Source organism: Lissotriton vulgaris, chromosome 11 (assembly GCF_964263255.1).
Source record: "Lissotriton vulgaris chromosome 11, aLisVul1.2, whole genome shotgun sequence".
Lineage (NCBI taxonomy): Eukaryota > Metazoa > Chordata > Amphibia > Caudata > Salamandridae > Lissotriton > Lissotriton vulgaris.
Window position 1 is genome coordinate 384,197,679 of NC_141699.1, and position 21,152 is coordinate 384,218,830.

Sequence of the window (21,152 nt, forward strand, 5' to 3'; positions counted from 1 at the left end):
CAGGTTAGTGTCAAAGGTGACACCAAGGTTTCTTGCAGTGGTGACGGTTTGTGGGGGGGCTGTGGAGTCCTTTGGCCACCAGAGATGGGGACAGAAATTGACGTTTTTCCCTATGGGGAGGATTTCTGTCTTCCCTGTGTTACATTTGAGGTGGTTGGTTTCCATCCACAGGAAGACATCTTTCAGGCAGTTTGTTAAATTTTGTTCGGCACTTGTAGAGTTCTCCTCTAACGGGACTATAAGTTGAATATCGTCGGCGTAGGATGTAACAGTGATACCGTATGATTCGATCAGGGAGATGAGGGGTATGAGATAGATGTTAAAAAGCAGGGGGCTTAAAATGGAGCCCTGTGGGACTCCTGATCGAATCTTTTTCTCTGTGGAGTTGAAGGGTCCTAGTTTCACAGATTGAGATCTTTCAGAAAGGAAGGATATTATCCAATCCAATGCCCGGTCGGCGATGCCGATGTCCTTAAGTCGGTCTAGGAGTATTTTGTGGGAGATAGTGTCGAACGCTGCCGTGAGGTCCAACAAAATCAGTACGGCGTTTTTCCTTTGGTCTTGGAGGGTTTTTATGGAGTCAGTCAACTCAATCAGGGCTGTTTCTGTTGAGTGCTGAGGACGGAATCCTGATTGTTGGGGGTGGAGGATATTATTTGCTTCCAGGTGGGCTTTGAGTTCCCTGTAGACTATTTGTTCTGTGATTTTACCCAGAACTGGAAGGAGGGAAATAGGGCGTAGGTTGGTCAAATCAGAAGGGGGTTTGTTAGGTTTCTTCGTCAGAGGTTTAACAGTGCCATGTTTCCATGCACTGGGGACGATACCAGTCCTGAGGGAAGTGTTAACTATTTCATTGATGATGGGATTGACAGTGTCGATTAGTTGATGTAGGATACTAGGAGGACAGGAGTCGGAGGGAGAGCCTGATTTGCATGCTAGGATGACTTCCTTGGATTGAGCAAGAGTGACGTGTGAGAAGGTCCTTAGGTAAGCCGGAATATAGTCTTCTTGTTCCTGTCTAACTGGGGGCTGGGGTCGTTGGTATGTGGGGAAGTCCTTCTGAATCAGATGGATTTTCTCTTCAAAGAAATCTGCTATTTTGTCGCAGAGATCTTGAGAGGGGGGTATTTCAGACTGTAAGGCTGCAGGATGGGTAAAGGATCTCACTATTGCAAACAGGGTTTTTTGCTTTTGTTTTGCGTCATTGATGGTTCTGGTGTAAAAGTCTTTTTTGGCGTTTTTTATAGTCGAGTGATAGCTTTTCCTTAATAGGATATAGGATTTCCTGTCAGTGCTGTCATATGTTATCCGCCATTTGCGTTCTCCTTTTTTGCAAAGCAAGTGCGCCTTGGCTACTTCTGGTGTGAACCAAGGGGCGTTTGTTTTAGTTGTAGATTTTGTACCATTTCTCTTGGTGCGCTTGGGCGGGGCACGGATTTTAATTTCGTGGGATATCCAGTTGTGGAAGGATTGTGAGTCTTGTTCTACATCTCCCAACATATTGGGGGTTTGGGTCTCCGAGATGGGGTTAAGTTTGAAGGCTTCTTCTACCTTTTTCCAGTTGACCTGGTTCTCTGGAGGAGGGCAAGGTTTAGTTGTGTTGATATGCTGCAGGGTTCTGATGACGAATGGGATAAGATTGTGGTCGGTCCAGATGTGAGGTACTGGAGTGTGAGTTTCTAAAGAAGGGAGATTGGTGCAGATCCCATCTAAGGTGTGTCCCGCTCGGTGGGTGGGTTCTTTAATCTTTTGTTGGAGGTTAAAGATCTCCAGTGTTTGATGGAAGTTAAGTGTTTGCACATCCTCTGTAGAGTCGAGGTGCAAGTTGAAATCACCCAGCATGGTGACATGCGGGTATCTGATTAGAAGTTGACCGAGGGTGTCACTAAGGGAGTCTAAGAATTTAGTAGCGGTACCTGGTGGACGATAGATAAGTCCTACTGAGAATGAGGTGGAATCGTTGAGTTTGATGGAGAATCCTAGGGATTCGGCGCCATTTAGAGAGTCGAGGGTAAAGGTGTGGCATTTGAAGGAGTTACGTATTAGGAGGGCTACACCTCCTCCTCGCCCCTTGGGTCTGTCTTGCCTGTGTATGGAGTATCCTTGTGGGAGGGCAGTGGCTAGATCAGGGTTACTGTTGTTCGTAAGCCAGGTCTCTGTTATGAAGAGACAGTCGATGTTTAATTCCTGAATGAGGTCAGTTATGTCTTGGCTGTGGCAGGTCATGGATCTAGCGTTGATCAGCCCTCCGATGAAGGGTGGGTATTTTTCCCTGAGGTTGATCAGTGGGGCGGGGATCATGGTTGGGGAGGAGGTCCATCTGCATTGCAAGCAGCTAAACGGCCCCATGGTGGTGTAGATATCGATTTTACAGGTACAAGGCGAATTGCTACGTAGCATATTTAGCGAATTAGCATTGTAACACATAGTAAGAGGACCGGGGGCAGAGTGTCCTGCGCCTGTCGCGGTCTTGGCGCGGACGGGCGCAGACGGGCTTGCCCTAGGCGCTCCCGCTGCGCTTGCGCTGGAGGCACATTTGAGGCGGGGGTTGTGGGCGTGTCCTGCCAGGGGGCGTGGCCTCGTGTCACGAGAGTTTAGCGTTCGTGAAGGAGACTGAAATGGACTGAGACACCTGACAGCGCTAGGTCCCCTGTAGGTGAAGTGCTAGCCTGGCAATAGGGAAACACGAGCAGTTTTAAAAGTGTAACAAACAAATCAAAAGGTTATTTTTAAAAGCAGTGCGAGCAGCTATCCTCCGGCTTCCGCCTCAGAGGGTGTCAATACCAGTAAGACGCGCTATTGGTCGGCGCAGTCTTATAGGCGGGGGTTGTGGGCGTGTCCTGCCAGGGGGCGTGGCCTCGTGTCACGAGAGTTTAGCGTTCGTGAAGGAGACTGATATGGACTGAGACACCTGACAGCGCTAGGTCCGCTGTAGGTGAAGTGCTAGCCTGGCAATAGGGAAACACGAGCAGTTTTAAAAGTGTAACAAACAATTCAAAAGGTTATTTTTAAAAGCAGTGCGAGCAGCTATCCTCCGGCTTCCGCCTCAGAGGGTGTCAATACCAGTACCAATACCAAATGGTACCATATTTACAAAGTGGCATTTAGCCATGCAAAGTGGCTTAACGCTGCTTCGTAAATATGGTGCAGGGCATTGTTCCACTGGAACGCCAAAAAATTGACGCTCCAGTGGCGCAATCCCCTTGTAAATATGCCCCTAAATGTTCTATCTCCTCCTTCTCAGTTGTGGATTCCCCCGGCGCTTGAAGCGTGCTGTGGTTTTACCATACTTAAAAGAACAATACCTGACACAATCTCAAAATTGAATGTTTACCCGGTTCTCAGATTCCCTTCTTTGTCAAAGACCTGCACTGTGATTTGCCACAAAATCTGAAACTCCTTGCAAACATAACTTACATTATCCCGCCGCACCCTGCCATACCCGCCCCGCCTTCCACCAGAAAGTCAGTCACTGATTATGTGTTTCAAAGAACCCTTTTAGCACCAGAGGACTCCTACCTCTTTATATGCAAGGGGACTTTCTCATTACAATATTTACTGCATTTATAGCCTTTCCCTCACTCCCAGGTGAGAATTAATACTCAGTCCATTCAGAAGATGAAAAAGCTGTTAGGCTCGCGCTACTGTCAAGTGAACCTTGTAATTTTTAATCAAGGTCTTTCCTTTGAAACCTCCAGCATTAACATTTTTAAAGAAAGTACTTCCGTGGGCTGCCCCCAGCCTAATTAACTCCTCTCTGAAGAGGCACGTTAATCAGAATATACTCTGCCTTCCCAGGGCCGTACTAGGTAAAGACCACAGGGGGGAGTGGGGTCTAGAAAAATGGTGCGGGGGGGGGGGGGGATTGTTGATGAAAGGGGTGTAGTGGTGGCGAGATAGGTGCAAGTAAAGACAAATATAAGGACACAGGGTGACTTCCAGACATAATCTTACCTCTTACCGCACACACATTGACTGATGCAAATGAAAGTGTGCAGAGAAGATGTTCAAATTACATGCTTAACTCCCTAAACAAAATGCACAGTATGCCACAGGAAGTCTTTATCCATGTGCACCTCGACTTGGTAGTCTGGCTTTCTGTGGTACTAACTGTGTGTGGGGGAAGGAGGGAGGGCATAGGATTCACATCAGCTGAAAGGACTAAAATGTATAGGGGCAAATTTACAATAACTGGCACATCCCTACATATCAGCAGGGATGCGCCAGTTATTGTACACCACGCCTCCGCCACCATGGATGCGCCGCATTACAATGCGGCGCACCATGGGGCGAAAATGGCACAGATGCGTGACGCATCTGTGCCGTGAAGGCGGCGCATTGCTGGAGTGGCATCGCAAGCGCAACGCAGCTCCAGCAATGCTCTGGGGAGCCCTATTTTTACAATTCTGCATCAAACCTTACGCCTGCTTCAAGCAGGCGCAGGGTTTTGACGCAGCATGGGCCCAAAAGTGACTGCGTGAAATCTTGTAGATCTCACTCAGCCACTTTTAGGAGGCGTTCCTGCGCCGGAACGCCCCCCCCCCCCCTGCGCAGGAACGCAATCTTCTGGCACAGAGCTTTACAACGTGATGCATCTTCCAGATGCGCCACGTTGTAAATACCCCCGCAGCATGGCGCATCTTTTGCGCCTCCGCTGCATCACAAAGTGACGCAACGGCGGCGTAAAAGAGTCGCAGGGGGCTTGTACATCTGCCCCATAGTTTTTCAAGTTTCATATTTTTCCATGGTGCCTGTTGGTACTTTAAGCAGAACTAGGACAACATCCTTAACCCAAACTGACAGTACTCTGCAGTTTTATGAAACATGTTTTTTAGCTGTAGTCCATGTCACAAGCTGTGCGCCGCTTGGGTTTGGGGGCATGCAGCAGGTTTGGTCCCAGGCCTGGCCGTAGCGCAGCACCGGTTATGTTAATGTGCGTGTAAAAAAAACAAATAGAAATTCACTGAAAAAAACAGTGGTTACAGGGACATTTAGTTAGTTTCTGAATTTAATCGCAACAAAACCATAGAAATTTTGCAGTTATAGTTATGGTTTTACTCAGGTAATCATAACTTGCACCCATAGGTATCTATCACACATGCTCCCACCATGCACAGCTTCCACGTATTACATCATTGATGACACCTTCTATGGCATCATTGATATTATCACTGCAACATTTGATATAAAATTATTGATGAGAAAACTTTGCATGTCAGGGGCGCACATTATAGTTACCTAAGAGTGCAGGTTATAGTTACTTGAGTTCACCATAACTATAACTGCTGAATTTCGATGGCTTTGTGCAAGTAAATTCATAACCTAACTATAAAGTTCCTGCAACATTTGTTTTTCTCATTGAATATATATATATATATATATATATATATATATATATATATATATATATATATATATATATATATATATATATATATCTGCAAATACCTCGCAGCAGCGCTCCTTCCAAAGGAAACTCGAGGCAAGGACCAACTTTCTTTTTCAGCATTCTTTATTTAGCCATTAGGTAGTCTGTCATGACGCGTTTCAGCCGTCCCAGCGGCCTTGGTCACATGGCGATACAGATTGCTTTTTGCCCATTTAAAGTGATAACGTGTGGTCACATGTCAGACAATGGTGGACATAGAAAAAATACTAGTATGTATGAATACAATTTACATATGCTTTCTCCTAGTACCAATATTAAAACTTTTGAGAATACCTGTATAAATACATAAATGAATCACAATATTGCATAATTATAAATTAATTTAAACTTATGCATGTACTGTTTCAATTTTAGTGTGCGAAGAGTATTACCAATTTAATAAAGATTGGTGATAACTGCATAAATGCCTATATAACTCTTCCCGATGGCGTTGAGAAAGAAGTATACCCACTTGTCCATCACAATCTAACACAAATTATTGTGCATAAAAAAATGTGTGCTCACCCTAGTGTATTGAAGTATAATACAAGATTATACAAATATTCACTACTATTGTTATAATAGTCGTGAAAAGAAGGATCCAAAAAAAGGAGAAATTTATTCTATCATTATGGATCTCTTTTGTTAAAAAAAGGGGGAAAAAAAACCACAAGAAGAAATGAATTCAAGACGTCAAATGTGCCAGCCACAAAAGCTCAAAAAGGAAAAGATTGTGGAGCCTAAACATACATCCGGTTCCATTATATCATTCTTATCTTTTGGCTAAACTATTGCACTTGTATATTTAAAGTGACCTCGTGTCTTATGGAAAAAATTATTAATTATAATTCCTTCCTCTAAAGTGACAATGTGCGGTCAAAAAAGTGCAAGTACAAATAAAGTGGCTGGTGCTGGAGGTTATACAGTACTGGGATAAGGGAGGAAGGGCAGTCTAAACACTATTAAAACAGTGCTTAGCTTCCAGTTATCAAATCAAGATAATTTCATACATCATCAATATTGCACGTATAAGAATAATCATCACACCATAAAAACAGTCTAAAAGAGAAAGGGAATCGGTAACATGACTAAAATCAGTCGCCATATCAAAAACCAGGATAAAAAACATATACTACCCCAATATCTAAGACGACGGCTAAAATCAATCAATTCATATATTTACACACACCTGATATATACACTCAACATATAAATTATACATAGTATAGTACAATATAAATATAAATATGTAAACAAAGTGCATGGTGCGAACCAACTCCTTTTGTTCCTCAGACTGTAATCATGTCATGGTGTTCGCTATAAGGTGAGGGTGGCATTGTCCCAGAGTGGTCACAGGTATGTGTGGAGGTCCTCCGTGGTGTTAAGACCCCCCGGCCACTTTGAGTTGAACTCCAAAATATATTTGGTTTCCAACCTGCGCATGCATGCCTCCCTATCACCTCCTCTTCTGGTAAGTGCTACAGACTCAATGGCAAAATATTTCAGACACTGAGGCTTACTATTGTGACATGCCTCAAAGTGTCTGGCCACTGGATAGCTTTGGTCTTTATTTACAATGGCGCGTAGATGTTGCAGGATACGCTTGTGTATTTGTAGCTTGCTGCTGCCAATGTATTTAAGCTTGCAGTCGCACTCTAAAATATATACACAGTATTCCGTCCTGCAGGTTAAATGCTGTTTTATTTCCCTAGTGGTTTTAGGGATTACTGTTGTATATTTTTTAGTATTGACACCATGTTGGCATGCTTTGCATGCCAAACACTTGTAGAAACCCCTGCTGATCGGTCTCCAGGGCTCCTTGCCTATATAGTCTTGACTGTTTTTAGAGAGAATAGAGCCCATACACAAACCTTTTCGAAAGGTAATTGATGGATTAGGGGGCATCACATCACCAATTGTGGGATCATCCTTTACAAAGTGCCAGTTTCTTCTGACAATACTCCTTAATTCTTTCTCCTGTTTGGAGTATGTCAGGATGAGTCTCACCTCATTGGTATTGTCACTTTCTTTCACTCTCCTAGTCAGCAAATCGCCTCTGTCTTTGATCCTAGATTTCTTTATAGCAGTGTTCACTAACTTGGCAGTATATCCCCTATCTACAAATCTTTCAAAGCTTTCCTGTTGTTTTGCAATCATATCTTCTTGATTGCTGCAAATGCGGCGGATGCGTAGCATCTCGCCATAGGGTATTGACTTGATTAGATGTTGGGGATGAGCACTCGTAGCGTGTAAAAGAGTGTTACCTGCCGTCGGTTTTCTAAAAAGAGTACTGGAAATCACATTGTTACATATAAAAACCTGTACATCTAAAAATGTTACCGATTCCCTGCTTATGTCAGAGGTAAAATGCAAATTAAGATCGTTATTATTGATGTCATGTATAAAAGTTAAAACACTTTCTTCGGAACCACGCCACACAATAAATAAGTCATCAATAAACCTGAACCAACAGGTAACATTAGTAGTCCAATAATCTTCAAATTTTCGCTGGAGGACCAGTTCCTCCCACCACCCCATAAAGAGGCAGGCGTAACTGGGGGAGAAACTGGCCCCCATTGCTACACCCTGGACCTGTTGGTACATTTGACCATTAAATATGAAAAAGTTGTTTTCGAGGCAGAACTTTAGCATATCCATGAGCATTTTGGTGTGTTGGGCCAGTTCCATAGGTCTGCGGCTAAGATAATGCTCACATGCCCGCAGACCATCCTTATGCTTTATACAGGTGTATAGTGAACTGACGTCCAACGTTACCAACAACAAGTCGGGGCTCCATGTAACATCATCCAACTTTCGCAGGAAGTCACTTGAGTCTTGTATATATGACTTTAGGGACTTCATGTGTGGCTGCAAGAAGTAATCAATGTATCTTGAAAGATTTTCCAAAGGGCCCCCACATGCTGCGATTATTGGTCTTCCTGGGGGTTTGGAGATATTCTTGTGGACTTTTGGTATGAAATAAATATATGGTGTCAGTGGATGATCTTTTTTGATGAACTTAAACTCATCTCCACTAAGCATACCAAAGCCCTTCCATGCCACCAAGTTCTTAAATAGAGCCTCCAACATCATCCTGTATTTCTGAGGGGTGCTCTTGGAATAACATTGTGGGTCATCTAATTGCCTATGGGCCTCCTCTAGATATTCCGTGGCTGGCCATAAAACAATGTTCCCACCTTTGTCCGAGTTTCGAACAACAACTTCAGCATTTTTCAATTTGATCGACAGTTGGTTTATTTGTCTCTCTTGGTTTGTAAATTGACGCTTTTTGTCAGTCTTTAGTGCCATCTTTTTCACTTGTTGCACCATGACATCACTGAATGAATCAAGACCATCCCGTGCCGCCAAGGGAATATATCTGGACTTGGGCTTGAATGGGGTAATTGGTTTCCTTTGACCACTGGACGTCACTATGTCCTGTGTCCCCAAAGCTTCATCAATTCCCAACTGGCAGACATCACGGTACAAATTTAGGTCACTGACTGACAAACCTGAGGTGCCGGTGGTGGCTTGTGTTGGGGCATTTTCTGTGCTGGTTGCTTTATTAAGGAATTGTTTTTTCAATTTTAATTTCCTTATATATCTGTATATGTCTGCCCTCGTGGTGGTATACGAAAAGTTGGACTCAGGGCAAAAGCTTAGGCCTAAGCTTAATAGTTGCTGTTCTGCAGCTGATAGTTCTATTGCGCTGAGGTTGATTATGGATTTGGTCTGTTTCTTCTCGCTGGATCGGTCTCCATCACAGCTCACCGTTGTTAAAGAATCCATGGTGTTGTTTTCAATTAGACCTGGGGTTTCTTGCTCCTTCCCCGGCCCCGTCCTCGTCCCCGCTTGGGTGGCTCGCCTTTGTTTGGCTGCTTTTCTCCTGCCCCTCCTGCGTTGGGACTTGGTTGGGCCAATTTTCCCTGGAAGTGCGATCTTAGGGTTGTCTTTCTGCCATCTTTCAAGACCGCCAGCTCTTCCCCCATCGTAAGAACAACATTGCTTCTTGCCCCTTCATTGTCTGAGCCACTTTCTGCAGCTGAGCTGTACGTAGACACTTCGTCAGTTTCTGCCGGCATTGCCCCCACACCCGCTGCACCTCTTTTATTCACTGTGGCTTTTCTTAAAGTGTCGTATCGACGTGCAAACGTGAATATTTGGCCATTTGCATAGTCGTCCCGGTCTCTTTTAAATTTATAAATTTTTCTTGTTTTGATTTTTTCTTCCTCTTTTGAAAGTCTGCTTAACATTTCACTCCTCATATTAGCGATTTGTGAAGTTTCCTTATCACCCTGCAGTGCCTTTATTTTATCTTCAATAATATCTATCTTGGTCTGAAGTTCCTCTCCATCAATTTCAGCAAACTTTACTAAGATCTGCATTAGTTTGCGCGAGGATTCAAGATTGCACTGACCCCATTCTTCCATCATTAAGGGGTTCGGGTTTTCATAGCTGGGGGCCAACATGATGCGTAGTCCTCTAGGGACTCTCCCAACATCTAGGTATCTCTTGAGTGAGCGTGCTTCCCACCATTTTGACTGTTCATTTCTTTTAAGCTTTTCTAGTTCCTTGAACAAGTCTCTGGCGGTACTCGTTGTTGCTCTCTCGGGCCCCCCTGCCCCGACTTCCTTCTCAGCAGTGTCCTCCTGCTCTATATCGTCTGAAAACATCGCTTGTGCAGCGAGTTCATATATATATATATATATATATATATATATATATATATATATATATATATATATATATATATATATATAAAGGCACTTAAGCCGAAATGCATAATGCCTGAACTGCTGTCCCAATAAATATCCTTTACTGGATTCCCCGTGTTGCCTCTTCCTTTGGTTTACTGGACGTTTGCTTGGATACTATCGCGTCAGCCACTGACGCGTTAAGAGGCCCCATTCTGCTAAGTTGGCTGGCTTCATTACTGGCTCCTGCATCGCAGTTTGTTTTTCGTCCAAGATTTTGGAACTGCGCCAGCCCACCTCCTAAGTGCAGGTCCAGCAAGGACTGCTGCCAACCGGCAGCTCGTGACTTCGAGAGGAGCGTGGATTCATTGAAATCAGCCCACGGCCCGGCGGATTTGTGCCACAGAGGTTAGGACGTATGCGGGGACCCAGGGAGGCTACAGGACTGTATTTTAACTGGACACAAGGCGCCTTGCCCTGCGGGACACCAATGCCACATGCACTGTATTCCATTTAGTTCCCTCACGTACCACCCGCCCAGTCAAGGTGTATTCTGGGAGCTGTAGTGTCCACAATGTTACAGCTGGTGGACGATCACATGGTTTGGGGGGTGTGTGTTTCTCATTACGGGAGAACTGCAGGACCATTTAAAAGCGGAAGCGTGCCTGCATTCTCAGTTTCAGAAAAGGGGGTGGTGATGAACAGAGTGTCTGAATTAAGCAGACCACTCTTACCCAGTCCAAAGATCAGGGCTTGATCCATCACCGTTATTTATCTCACTGCACCATCCCAGCTCAGAACCTGGCTATATGCAAATCAGTCTGTCCCTGGCCCAGTGCATCATGGGAACAGGGCAAACTAAACTACCAAGCCAATTCTTCACCAGAGAGGAGACAAGCTACCGGGGACCGGTTTCTGGCATTCCAGCCTTCTTCGGCCCGGCTTGCTTGAATTCTGATGGTGCAGTGAGAAAGGGACTCATGTCTGAGTATACCCTGCCACACCTATAGTGGCCAAAAACGATTCAGAAAAGGGGGTGGTGATGAACAGAGTGTCTGAATTAAGCAGACCACTCTTACCCAGTCCAAAGATCAGGGCTTGATCCATCACCGTTATTTATCTCACTGCACCATCCCAGCTCAGAACCTGGCTATATGCAAATCAGTCTGTCCCTGGCCCAGTGCATCATGGGAACAGGGCAAACTAAACTACCAAGCCAATTCTTCACCAGAGAGGAGACAAGCTACCGGGGACCGGTTTCTGGCATTTCTGGATCTCTTGACTGGGTGAGAGCTTTCTGCTTAATTCAGAGACTCTGTCCCTCACCACCCCTTGTTGTAAATATTTTTGTCCACCCTAAGCGTGGAAGGGTGGAAGGGTATTCTCAGATGTGAGACCCTTGCTCATTGCACCATCAGGATTCAAGCAAACCGGGCCGAAGACGGCTGTAATGCCAGAAACCGGTCCCCGGGAGCTTGTTTCCTTCCCAGTGTAAGAATTGGCTTTTGTAGTTTGGTTTGCCCTGTTCCCATCATGCACTGGGACAGGAACAGACTAATTTGCATACAGCCAGGTTCTGAAACTGGGATGGTGCAGTGAGCTAAAAAACGGTGTTGGATCTAGCCCTGATCTCTTGACTGGGTGAGAGCTTTCTGCTTAATTCAGAGACTCTGTCCCTCACCACCCCTTGTTGTAAATATTTTTGTCCACCCTAAGCGTGGAAGGGTATTCTCAGATGTGAGACCCTTGCTCATTGCACCATCAGGATTGAAGCAAACCGGGCCGAAGACGGCTGTAATGCCAGAAACCGGTCCCCGGGAGCTTGTTTCCTTCCCAGTGTAAGAATTGGCTTTTGTAGTTTGGTTTGCCCTGTTCCCATCATGCACTGGGACAGGAACAGACTAATTTGCATACAGCCAGGTTCTGAAACTGGGATGGTGCAGTGAGCTAAAAAACGGTGTTGGATCTAGCCCTGATCTCTTGACTGGGTGAGAGCTTTCTGCTTAATTCAGAGACTCTGTCCCTCACCACCCCTTGTTGTAAATATTTTTGTCCACCCTAAGCGTGGAAGGGTATTCTCAGATGTGAGACCCTTGCTCATTGCACCATCAGGATTCAAGCAAACCGGGCCGAAGACGGCTGTAATGCCAGAAACCGGTCCCCGGGAGCTTGTTTCCTTCCCAGTGTAAGAATTGGCTTTTGTAGTTTGGTTTGCCCTGTTCCCATCATGCACTGGGACAGGAACAGACTAATTTGCATACAGCCAGGTTCTGAAACTGGGATGGTGCAGTGAGCTAAAAAACGGTGTTGGATCTAGCCCTGATCTCTTGACTGGGTGAGAGCTTTTTGCTTAATTCAGAGACTCTGTCCCTCACCACCCCTTGTTGTAAATATGCATTCTCAGTTTAGCAGTGGCATCTGAGGAAGGCACTTAAGCTGAAATGCATAATGCCTGAACTGCTGTCCCAATAAATAGCCTCTCCTGGATTCCCTGTGTGACCTCTTCCTTTGGTTTACTGAAGGTTTGCGTGGATATAAATATATATATATATATATATATATATATATATATATATATATATATATATATATATATATATATATATATATATATATATATATGCAAAAAAGAAGGAGAGAACTCTGGGTAGTTCTCCAGTTTAGGTGGAAAGCACTCTCAACACCAGCAACACTCTAGATCTGCTCACCTCAAATGTCTGTTTTTCTATCAAAGTTTTTAAGCATAGGATTAGCACAGTGCTATCCACGTCGAGAGAGAAAAGGACAACGTATTTTGCCATTTCTACAGCAAAGTCTTTAAGCATAGGACTAGCACAGTGCTGTCCTTGCCGAGCTGTAAAATCACAAAAGCCATTTATCACTCCTATATATATATATATACTTGTGTGTAAGTGCGCCTGCGTAGGTGGTGTTGCCGGCATTTCATGCCAGCTTCATTAAATCGTACATGCCATTAGGACTTCCTCAAAAGTTGTAGATTACCTGGGCACACACATCACATCTCTTGGTAAAAGCATCCTGGGAGGTTGAGTGTGCCTGACTAGGCTTGAGTACTACTGTTGGTGTAGCCACAAGTCAAGAGGCTGAGGGTACGCGACTCAGCTCAATGCACCACTTGCTTTTTAGTGTCCTGTGAGGCTAGGTGGCTGCGGTTGCAGCCAGTGGCCTCTCTTGATTTAGGTACATGCTAGGAGGTGTAGGGTATCATGCCAGAGCTCACATTGCCTCTTTTTGTGCATAGGCTGTGAGGCTGAGGGCTCCAGATTGGAGCTCACTTCACCTTTCGATCTATGCAAACTCTAATGAACTAATCGGGTACCTGATACAGTTCTTGGTTTATGTAGCAGCTGGGGGGCTGAGGGTAACAGGTGGTGTCTCACATAACCACTTGATGTATACACAATCTAAGATGCTGAGGGGTTACTGTGCTAGAATGGCAGCATATCCTGCTTTAAACCCCAAAGGAGACTAGGAGCACGAGGCCAGTGTCTCACTACATTTCTTCATTTTCATCAGCAGGAAGTGATTACTCCGGAAACGCGTACAGTCATGGGCCCTATTCTGCATACGGAGAGGCCTGGAGGTTCCCTGGCTCCTCACTGCTCAGTAAGTGATTCTGAAAAGTCTTCAAAATGAACAATGTCCACACTGTCGACTCCCCTCTCCCTCTTTTCAGTGCTTCCTGCTCTCCCCTTCCACCCATTGCTCTCACTTTTCTCAACAGTGTCTCTTGTTCCCACTTCCCTTCTGTACTATTTTTTTCTTCTTTGTCACCCCTCTACAGTTTGAATGTTTGTCGTGTCTTTGCGGGGTTCCACTGGGTGCACTACCTTCTCTTGCTTGGTCTCCCTTTTCTTTTTCTTCCTTTCCCCACACTAGTTTCTGCTTTCCCTTGTTTCAGCTCTCTGCCCTAGTGAGAGCGATCACCCCTGATTTGAAAATAGCTCCTTATGAGATACTCCAGGGGAGTGTGTTCTGGGCATGGGGTTCTCCATCAATCCTTGAGGTCTTGCAAAGTGTTGAAACAAGAGACCTTGTTACAGAGTGGATGCCACACTCTATTTGTGCCACTGTGTACCCTCTAAGGGTGCACCGGCGCAGACTGTGACTCCGCTCCCTCTACACTAAAAAATGTGTCTCCACTCTCAGGTAGTGCATGCACTGGAGAGACTGTAGCAGTAGAGACAAATGTGGTTACAACCACGGATCCATCTTTCCCTGCAAGCAAACCCAGCCTTCCTTTATAGAGGAGTGGATCCTGGGACACCCTGTTTCCCCTCCCATGGGGCACCTTCAGGGTGCCCACTGTGCGCCACTTACGAGGTGCGGAATTAATGTGCCTCCAAGTGCCTTTTTGTCGGTGTGCCCACACCTGTTGTACAGCAAGGCACTTTTGTAATTCATCTCTTGGTGTTAGGACCACCACCTCCCACTGTAGCAAGACTTGATAGAACCAGTGCTTAATATGAGCCGGTGGTTTCCAGTGCTCAGTACCAGCCCTTAATTCACAGCACCGGTCTTAATGACAGCCCAGCATGTGCTGACTGCCTAATTTTGAGATAAGCACAACAACACTGTTTAGTAGTTCAATGTGCTTTAAAAATTAGTAATATCTGCCGCCTGTTTCTTTCTAATAGCGTTGGGTGGCCTGGAATAGTCTAAATTGTCACACTTGTAGGAGTGCGATGGTTAGTAGTTGAGTTGGTACAATTATTGGTGGAGCTGGCAGGGGCAATGGGTGGTAAAAAAAGTGGCAATGGCCTTTTGAGAAGGCCCTGACACGCACTATTTTTACATTTTACAAATTAAGCACTGGATAGACTCTTGTATTTGAAATGATGGGGTTGGTTGCAGAAATCATATCTGAGTGGCGCATTTAAGGTCACCAGAGGCAAACTGCCCAATAGAGAACATTGAGAGGTTTTATGGCAAGCCCTTGCTTGCCTTTAAAAGGTTGGTTTGGCTTGAGAAACTCTGTCAAATCTCTACAGTCATTCCAAAAGTTAACCTTATATGTGGTAGAATCTACCCTAACCAGACGTCTCTTTAAAATACACTGGCTTAACATATGAGTGACTTTGTCTCAGCCCCACTAATGTGTGGCTGAAACCAGTGCAGTGGGATAGAACAATGTGATGGTGCCCTTCTACAAATGTGTTGAGGGATCCCTGACAGAGTGACTTCTCACAGATCTACAATGCCACAGCCAGAGGACTTCTCTCCTCAAGGGTTAAGCCTGTGCCTGGCCAAGTTTCTGTCTCCCTAACCTCCCTAAAGACATTGGAGTGCTGAGATGAGGGTTGGAAGGGACGTCCGACTGCAGCCATGCCTCCTGCCAGAGCCACAAAGCCACTTAACCATCCCCCTAACCACCTGTACTTTTAATATTGTCTATATAAAATATCCCAGTCAAGCGTGACTCTAGGGCAAGTCTGGGTTAATGGGAAGAAGGCAGACGCTACTTTCGCACAGGTTAGGAGCTGGAGGTTAATGGTTGACTACTGCTTCTGAGCAATCTTAAACTTATTAACTCAAGATGCGACCCAGCATGAAACAACAAAAAGACGGTTCCCCTAACAACATTTTGTTCCTCTCTTCCAGCGTCCCCGTATTACTACAGCTCCACGGCAAGGGCGGGAGCTGCCCCCACCTCCACAGGCGCCTACGACCACCTGTAGCCTTACACATCGGTCCAGCGGAGCATGGCATACCAGCGTCAAGATGAGACAGGCCCAGAATTCAAGACTCAAAGCCTTTTCTTGAACCTAGGAGGTGGAAAATAAAAGGAAAAATACCATCCCTCGCAAAAAAAAAAGTGGATCAGAATTTCAGAACAAATCTTGTGCAATGACGCTGAATGTAACAGCGCGTGAAGAGCGGAGCACACGCAAGCAGGGTGGAGAACCAAGGGTGAACCAATGAACTGACGTAAAAATATTCCTGCTCTGATTGAAACAGTAGGGGAACATGAACATTGCACAAAGGAATCCCCCCACCATTATCGCAAGTGACCCCCTCAATGTTTCCCCATCTATTTCAGGCCAGGTGTTTAGCCTGCTTCAAATGAGGACTCTAACATTTTTAAGACACATGGGATATGAGAGTTTTGGTTTTGTGTCGCTGCACGGTTTACCAGAACGTAAGCTGTGCTGCGTGCCGACTGGCATTGAAAAGGTGGACCTTTGAAAAAGAATATCGAGGCCATGGCAAAATAAACAGTGGGCCTTGGCAATGGTCACTTGAAGAGTCTTGACAATGGTTTATGGAGGGCCTATGACAATGGTCAATGGAAGGACCTCAACAGTGGTCACTTTGGGAATTGACTGTGGTCAAAGGGACACTTTGACAACAGTTGATGGAACATTTGTTAATGATCAATGAGCGATCTTGACAATGGTCAATAAAAGGCCCTTGTAATTGGCCAAAGGACTGAATTTGACTGTGGTCAAGAGAAGAAGCTTATCAGTGGTCAATGGGTGCCTTGACAGTGGTCACTGAGAATGACCAAGCCAATGGTTAATGAAAGCCTTGTCAGTGGTCAATAGAAGAACTGTGAATATGTGCAAAAGAGAGAACGTGACCATGGTCAATGGAAGCACCTTTCCGATTGTCAATGGGGGCTTTGACAATGGTACATGGAGGGTTTACCAGGGGAGAATGTGAAGGGTATGAAAGTGAAAATTGGGTGGGCTTTGGCAAACTGCAAATGCAGCCATGGCAAGGTTTCATCGTCAAAGATTGGTCTTAACTGGTTTCCATGGGGCGAAGGGGCTTTCACAATGGTCAATGGAAGGGACTTGATGTTCATTAATGGGGACCTCGCAATGGTCTATGGGAGGATGCTGAAAATGGTCAATTGGGGGTGATTTAGTACTAGGCCATTCATGGCCTTGGCAATGCTTGACTGCAAAAGTGAAGAAATGGCCTGCAGGGAAGCCTTGACAATGACCGATGGAGAGTAGTTAACATGAATTAAAACCCTGTCCTTCGTATATTTATCAATCCACACGCTTCACTCAAAACATCAGAGAATACTAACTTCTCTAGCAGGCACCACTATTCCACTGATGTCACATGCTGGTGCAAGTACCCTGACCGTATTGACACTCTTTCTTCTGCTGCCTTACACCTTTTAAAGATTACTAGTTGTCTCAAAGAGTGCCAACTTTGACAATTAGGTCCCTTCAGGTGCCACTGGAATGATTTGTGCCCCACAAACTGGTAAACCACATAACTGTGGTAAGTTTTGGAGAGGGAGGAACGGGTGGTTCCGCCTTAGAGTCCCACCTTTTAAATACTGACATTGTGAGTGTGAGATTCTAACTGGCAAAAGGGAAGATGTAGACATGGCATCATATGCACAGCACGGGGTATCTCGGCAAAGCCACATAGCATGGTATCTCCTAAAGCTTCACATGCACACGAGCACACCTGTGTCAAATAGTTACTGTATAATCTTCACCAATTTAACAAAGGAACTCCTACTACCTGCCAGTTCAAAATATTTCTCCACCTCCTTGCATTTTTCTCACCTCAAAATCTACACAAACGTAGGTACTCTGCTGAAGTCCTAGCTTCAAGGGAACACCCCTATTCCACCATCATGGAGAGACCCCCGAACTTCCAATTCTAAGCGACCGTCCTCCTGAAAGATGCTCATTTTTTCACAAGGCATGCCAGAAACAGCACACTGACTAGTCCCACATAGGACCAAACATGTCTCTTTGTGCAGCATTTTCAGTGGAATCAAAGCATGCTAAAAATGCTGTATTTCCCAGTGGCGGCTGCCTCGGAATAGGGGTGGTGAGGTGGGGGGTGAAAAACAAAATTAATTTACCTGGGAATGCCGACACCGCTTCTCCTCCGTCCTCTTCCCTCACCAGCGCTCTGGCAGAACCGAAGCTCCCAGGATCTCTCAGCCAATCACAAAGCTACTTTACATCAGTGTTGCGACTGGTCTGAGCATCATTGTTCAGCGCTCATAGAGGGACTGGAAGCCTGTGCATGTTCCTCACCAGGCTGTGCATTACAGCCCGGTGGCAAAAATGCAAAGTGCGCATGACTGTTTGGGTGGCCAAAGGGGGCCTGCTAAACCGCCATGCGCACTTAGGGAGTGTAAACCCCTCCTCCACTGGCTCTGGCCAGCCCTGCCCCACCCTAACCTGGCTCCGAGTCGTCAGTGAAAAATAAAATGATACTGGGATGTCCAGGTTAGAATGTGCATCTCTACAGTTTCTTCTACCCACTTCTGAGAGAAACTATTACCACTGCGGACTACTACTTTTTCACACACCAAATCATGAAGGTTTTCGATACAATTTACGTCTCCAAACGCAGGCCATAAAATATACTTATTTTTCCCATCTTGCAAAACCTATAAATACGCACTTACATGGCGTCTGAAAAGCTCTACGAGGTGTCTGGCGCACATTAAACATGAATACATATATCGGCCTTGCGCACCCACATTTAAAAAAGCGAAACCGAGCCCCTCATTCACGAGGCGGTGAGATTAAATCCTTTTGCATGAACCACACTGACTTATGGTGCACGCATCAGCACCGCCATGGCCTAAGATCCCGCCCACTCCTTTCAATAACCACGCCCCTGGTATTATCAGCCCCTCTTCTGCCAAACTTCCACCCCGTTTTGGGACTTCCGGGATGGGGCTGTTATTTTTGTTTAATTGTTTTTATAGAATAAAACAGATGTAAATAAATTATTTGTGAAAATAAATATTTTAATTAATTAAAGCATGGTACAAAAAACGCTAAAGTATAATTGGTCGTTTTTTTCAGTAAAGTATTTGTTTCTAATTACATGCACATGATATGTACTGCAAACAGCAACCCGCGATGTCTTGTGGTGCTTGAATGAGAGGTTCATTGCTCATCTTAGTCACTGGTGCTCAGTTTATCAATACTGGAAAGATGACAGACAACTTAACAGGGAACTGTCCACAAGAACTGCAGTATTTACAGAGACCCCTGTAGCAGGTACACAGCCTGTCAAGTGCAACAGGTGCAATAACCCCTAAGCTGTATCACATATTAGAAACTGTTACCTGGGGGTGAAAGGCAGGTTGCTGCACCACACACAAAAACTCACTGAGCTATCTGACTAGGATTGGAATGTGTGATATGCATCTCACAACCCAGATTGATGCATCAACTCGCTGAGTTATCTTAATGGGCTTGGAACCCGTGTTATGCATGTTACACATAGATTGCAGCAACAGGTGTATTAACACAAGATTCAATTTCCATATCGGTTTATGTGTGTTTCTTAGTCCCCTTCGCATCCTCCTTTAACCACCTGTTCCATGTTATCAGGCTGTACACATTTTTGTAGGTTTCATTTGTCCTTTATGTAGTGCTGGGAATATGGCTGCCAGATTGTCATACCATTACACCATCAAGACAGAAGCTCGCTAAAGTCAAGGTGGTATTTTAGGTGCTGCGTGGCGTACAAACAGCTGTTTCTGGAGTAAGGTGGACCCCTCGCGTCATGTCATCATAGATACTGCCTCCAATCCTGGCTTTCGTGTGATAATCTAATGCATTCTGGGTGTTGTAGTCCTGATTTATTTTCATTTATCCAATTCGGCTAGCACACCTGATAGCAATGATATGTAGGTGAAAACTCCAGCAAAATATCTGTGACATCGAGGTTGTCACTCTGTGAGAGTCTCCTGGTTTCGAAGAACATGGGGTTTAGAGACAAATCTGGACAAGCGCTATATAAGGACGAAATGTACATGAAACACCATAAAATACATAGGACAAAAAGCATTAGCAAAGCCAATACATTTGCTTTTGATGTGTGAATCTATGCAGTGTTAGTATAATAAAGCAAGACACAAAAGGGCTAGAAAGCAGGAGCGGACAGATTAAATACAAGCAATCACAGGATGCAGAAAGGTACAACCAAACCTCTACTAGAAATAGATGAGCGATAAATACTCCTCTGGGCTCAGCCAATACATGATTGTCAAAGTCTCAAGCCAATGAGGATGAGGGGGGGGGGTGTATCCTTAGGGCTATAGCGGTCTACCTCAAAGCTGGGGAACCGGATTCGAGTCTCGGCAACGACGCTCAACATCCTATGATTCTGGGCAAATCACTTAATCTCCCCGTGCCTAAAAAATGAATGTGGTCTTCTGTAACAAAACTGGTGCTCATGCTCATGTAAAGCGCTCTGATACCCGATCTCTCGGGTCTAGTTTGCGCTATATAAAACTCTACAAAAAAAATAAAAAATGACTGAGTGCAGCTGGTCAAAGAAAGCCAATGGTTGAAAGGGGTGGACCCAAAGTCCACCCTGTATATATTGTTAGCAGTAGGTTCAACAACTATATTATTAACACCCAGACCTAAAAACAGATGGATCATTTATCACTAATGAAGCAAGCATCTGATGAAACTAAAGACTTGGGGTCCAGGTTAGAGTTTAGCGGGCACAGTATCCTACCACAAACGTGGTGTAGTACGCTGTGCGTCAAACTCTTGGGTCTGCCTGCTGTTTTTAGGGTCAGGCAGACCGTAGTCTTTATGACTGCAGTGCTCCCACTGACTCTGCTGTTAGAAAGCTTTCTCCATCATGCAGACAGAGTAGAGCCCACTGGAGTAAGGTCATCAGACTACCCGCTTCCTATTTAGAGCAGACGGTATAATTTTTTTTTCCTGTACATGACAGCAGACAAAAAAAATTTAAGGAACATGGCCCCCATATGTTGGACAAATCTCCAAGAGTGAGAGGGTTATTCGGTTTTTAGTTTTTTCAAAAACAAACTCCAGCTTTGGCAATTTGTTTTAGAAAAAGAAATGTTGTGGAGACAACTCAAAGACAGTGGCCATGCACCAAACTTGCAGTGCTTTCAGAGAAATTGCTGTGACGATCGTTCCTCTGAAGGCACAGAGAGTGTCGCAGGGCTGAAGGTGATCTCTAAATATGGCAGGTGGTAGTCCATCAAGATGGCAGGCGTAATGCCCTGCACCACCCTGGCGGAC

The 21,152-nt window shown here is 45.0% G+C and overlaps 1 protein-coding gene across 1 annotated transcript in view; it reads left to right on the forward strand.

The window, feature by feature from the left end:
* PAX8 (paired box 8) overlaps positions 1 to 20,381 on the forward strand; it is a 127,431-nt gene extending 107,050 nt beyond the window's left edge. The window contains exons 12-13 of the mRNA XM_086943386.1: positions 13,663 to 13,749; positions 15,745 to 20,381. Of these exons, the coding sequence (XP_086799512.1) occupies positions 13,663 to 13,749; positions 15,745 to 15,821 (164 nt within the window). The 3' untranslated portion in view covers positions 15,822 to 20,381. The remainder of the gene's footprint in view (positions 1 to 13,662; positions 13,750 to 15,744) is intronic.
* Positions 20,382 to 21,152: the final 771 nt, after the last annotated feature.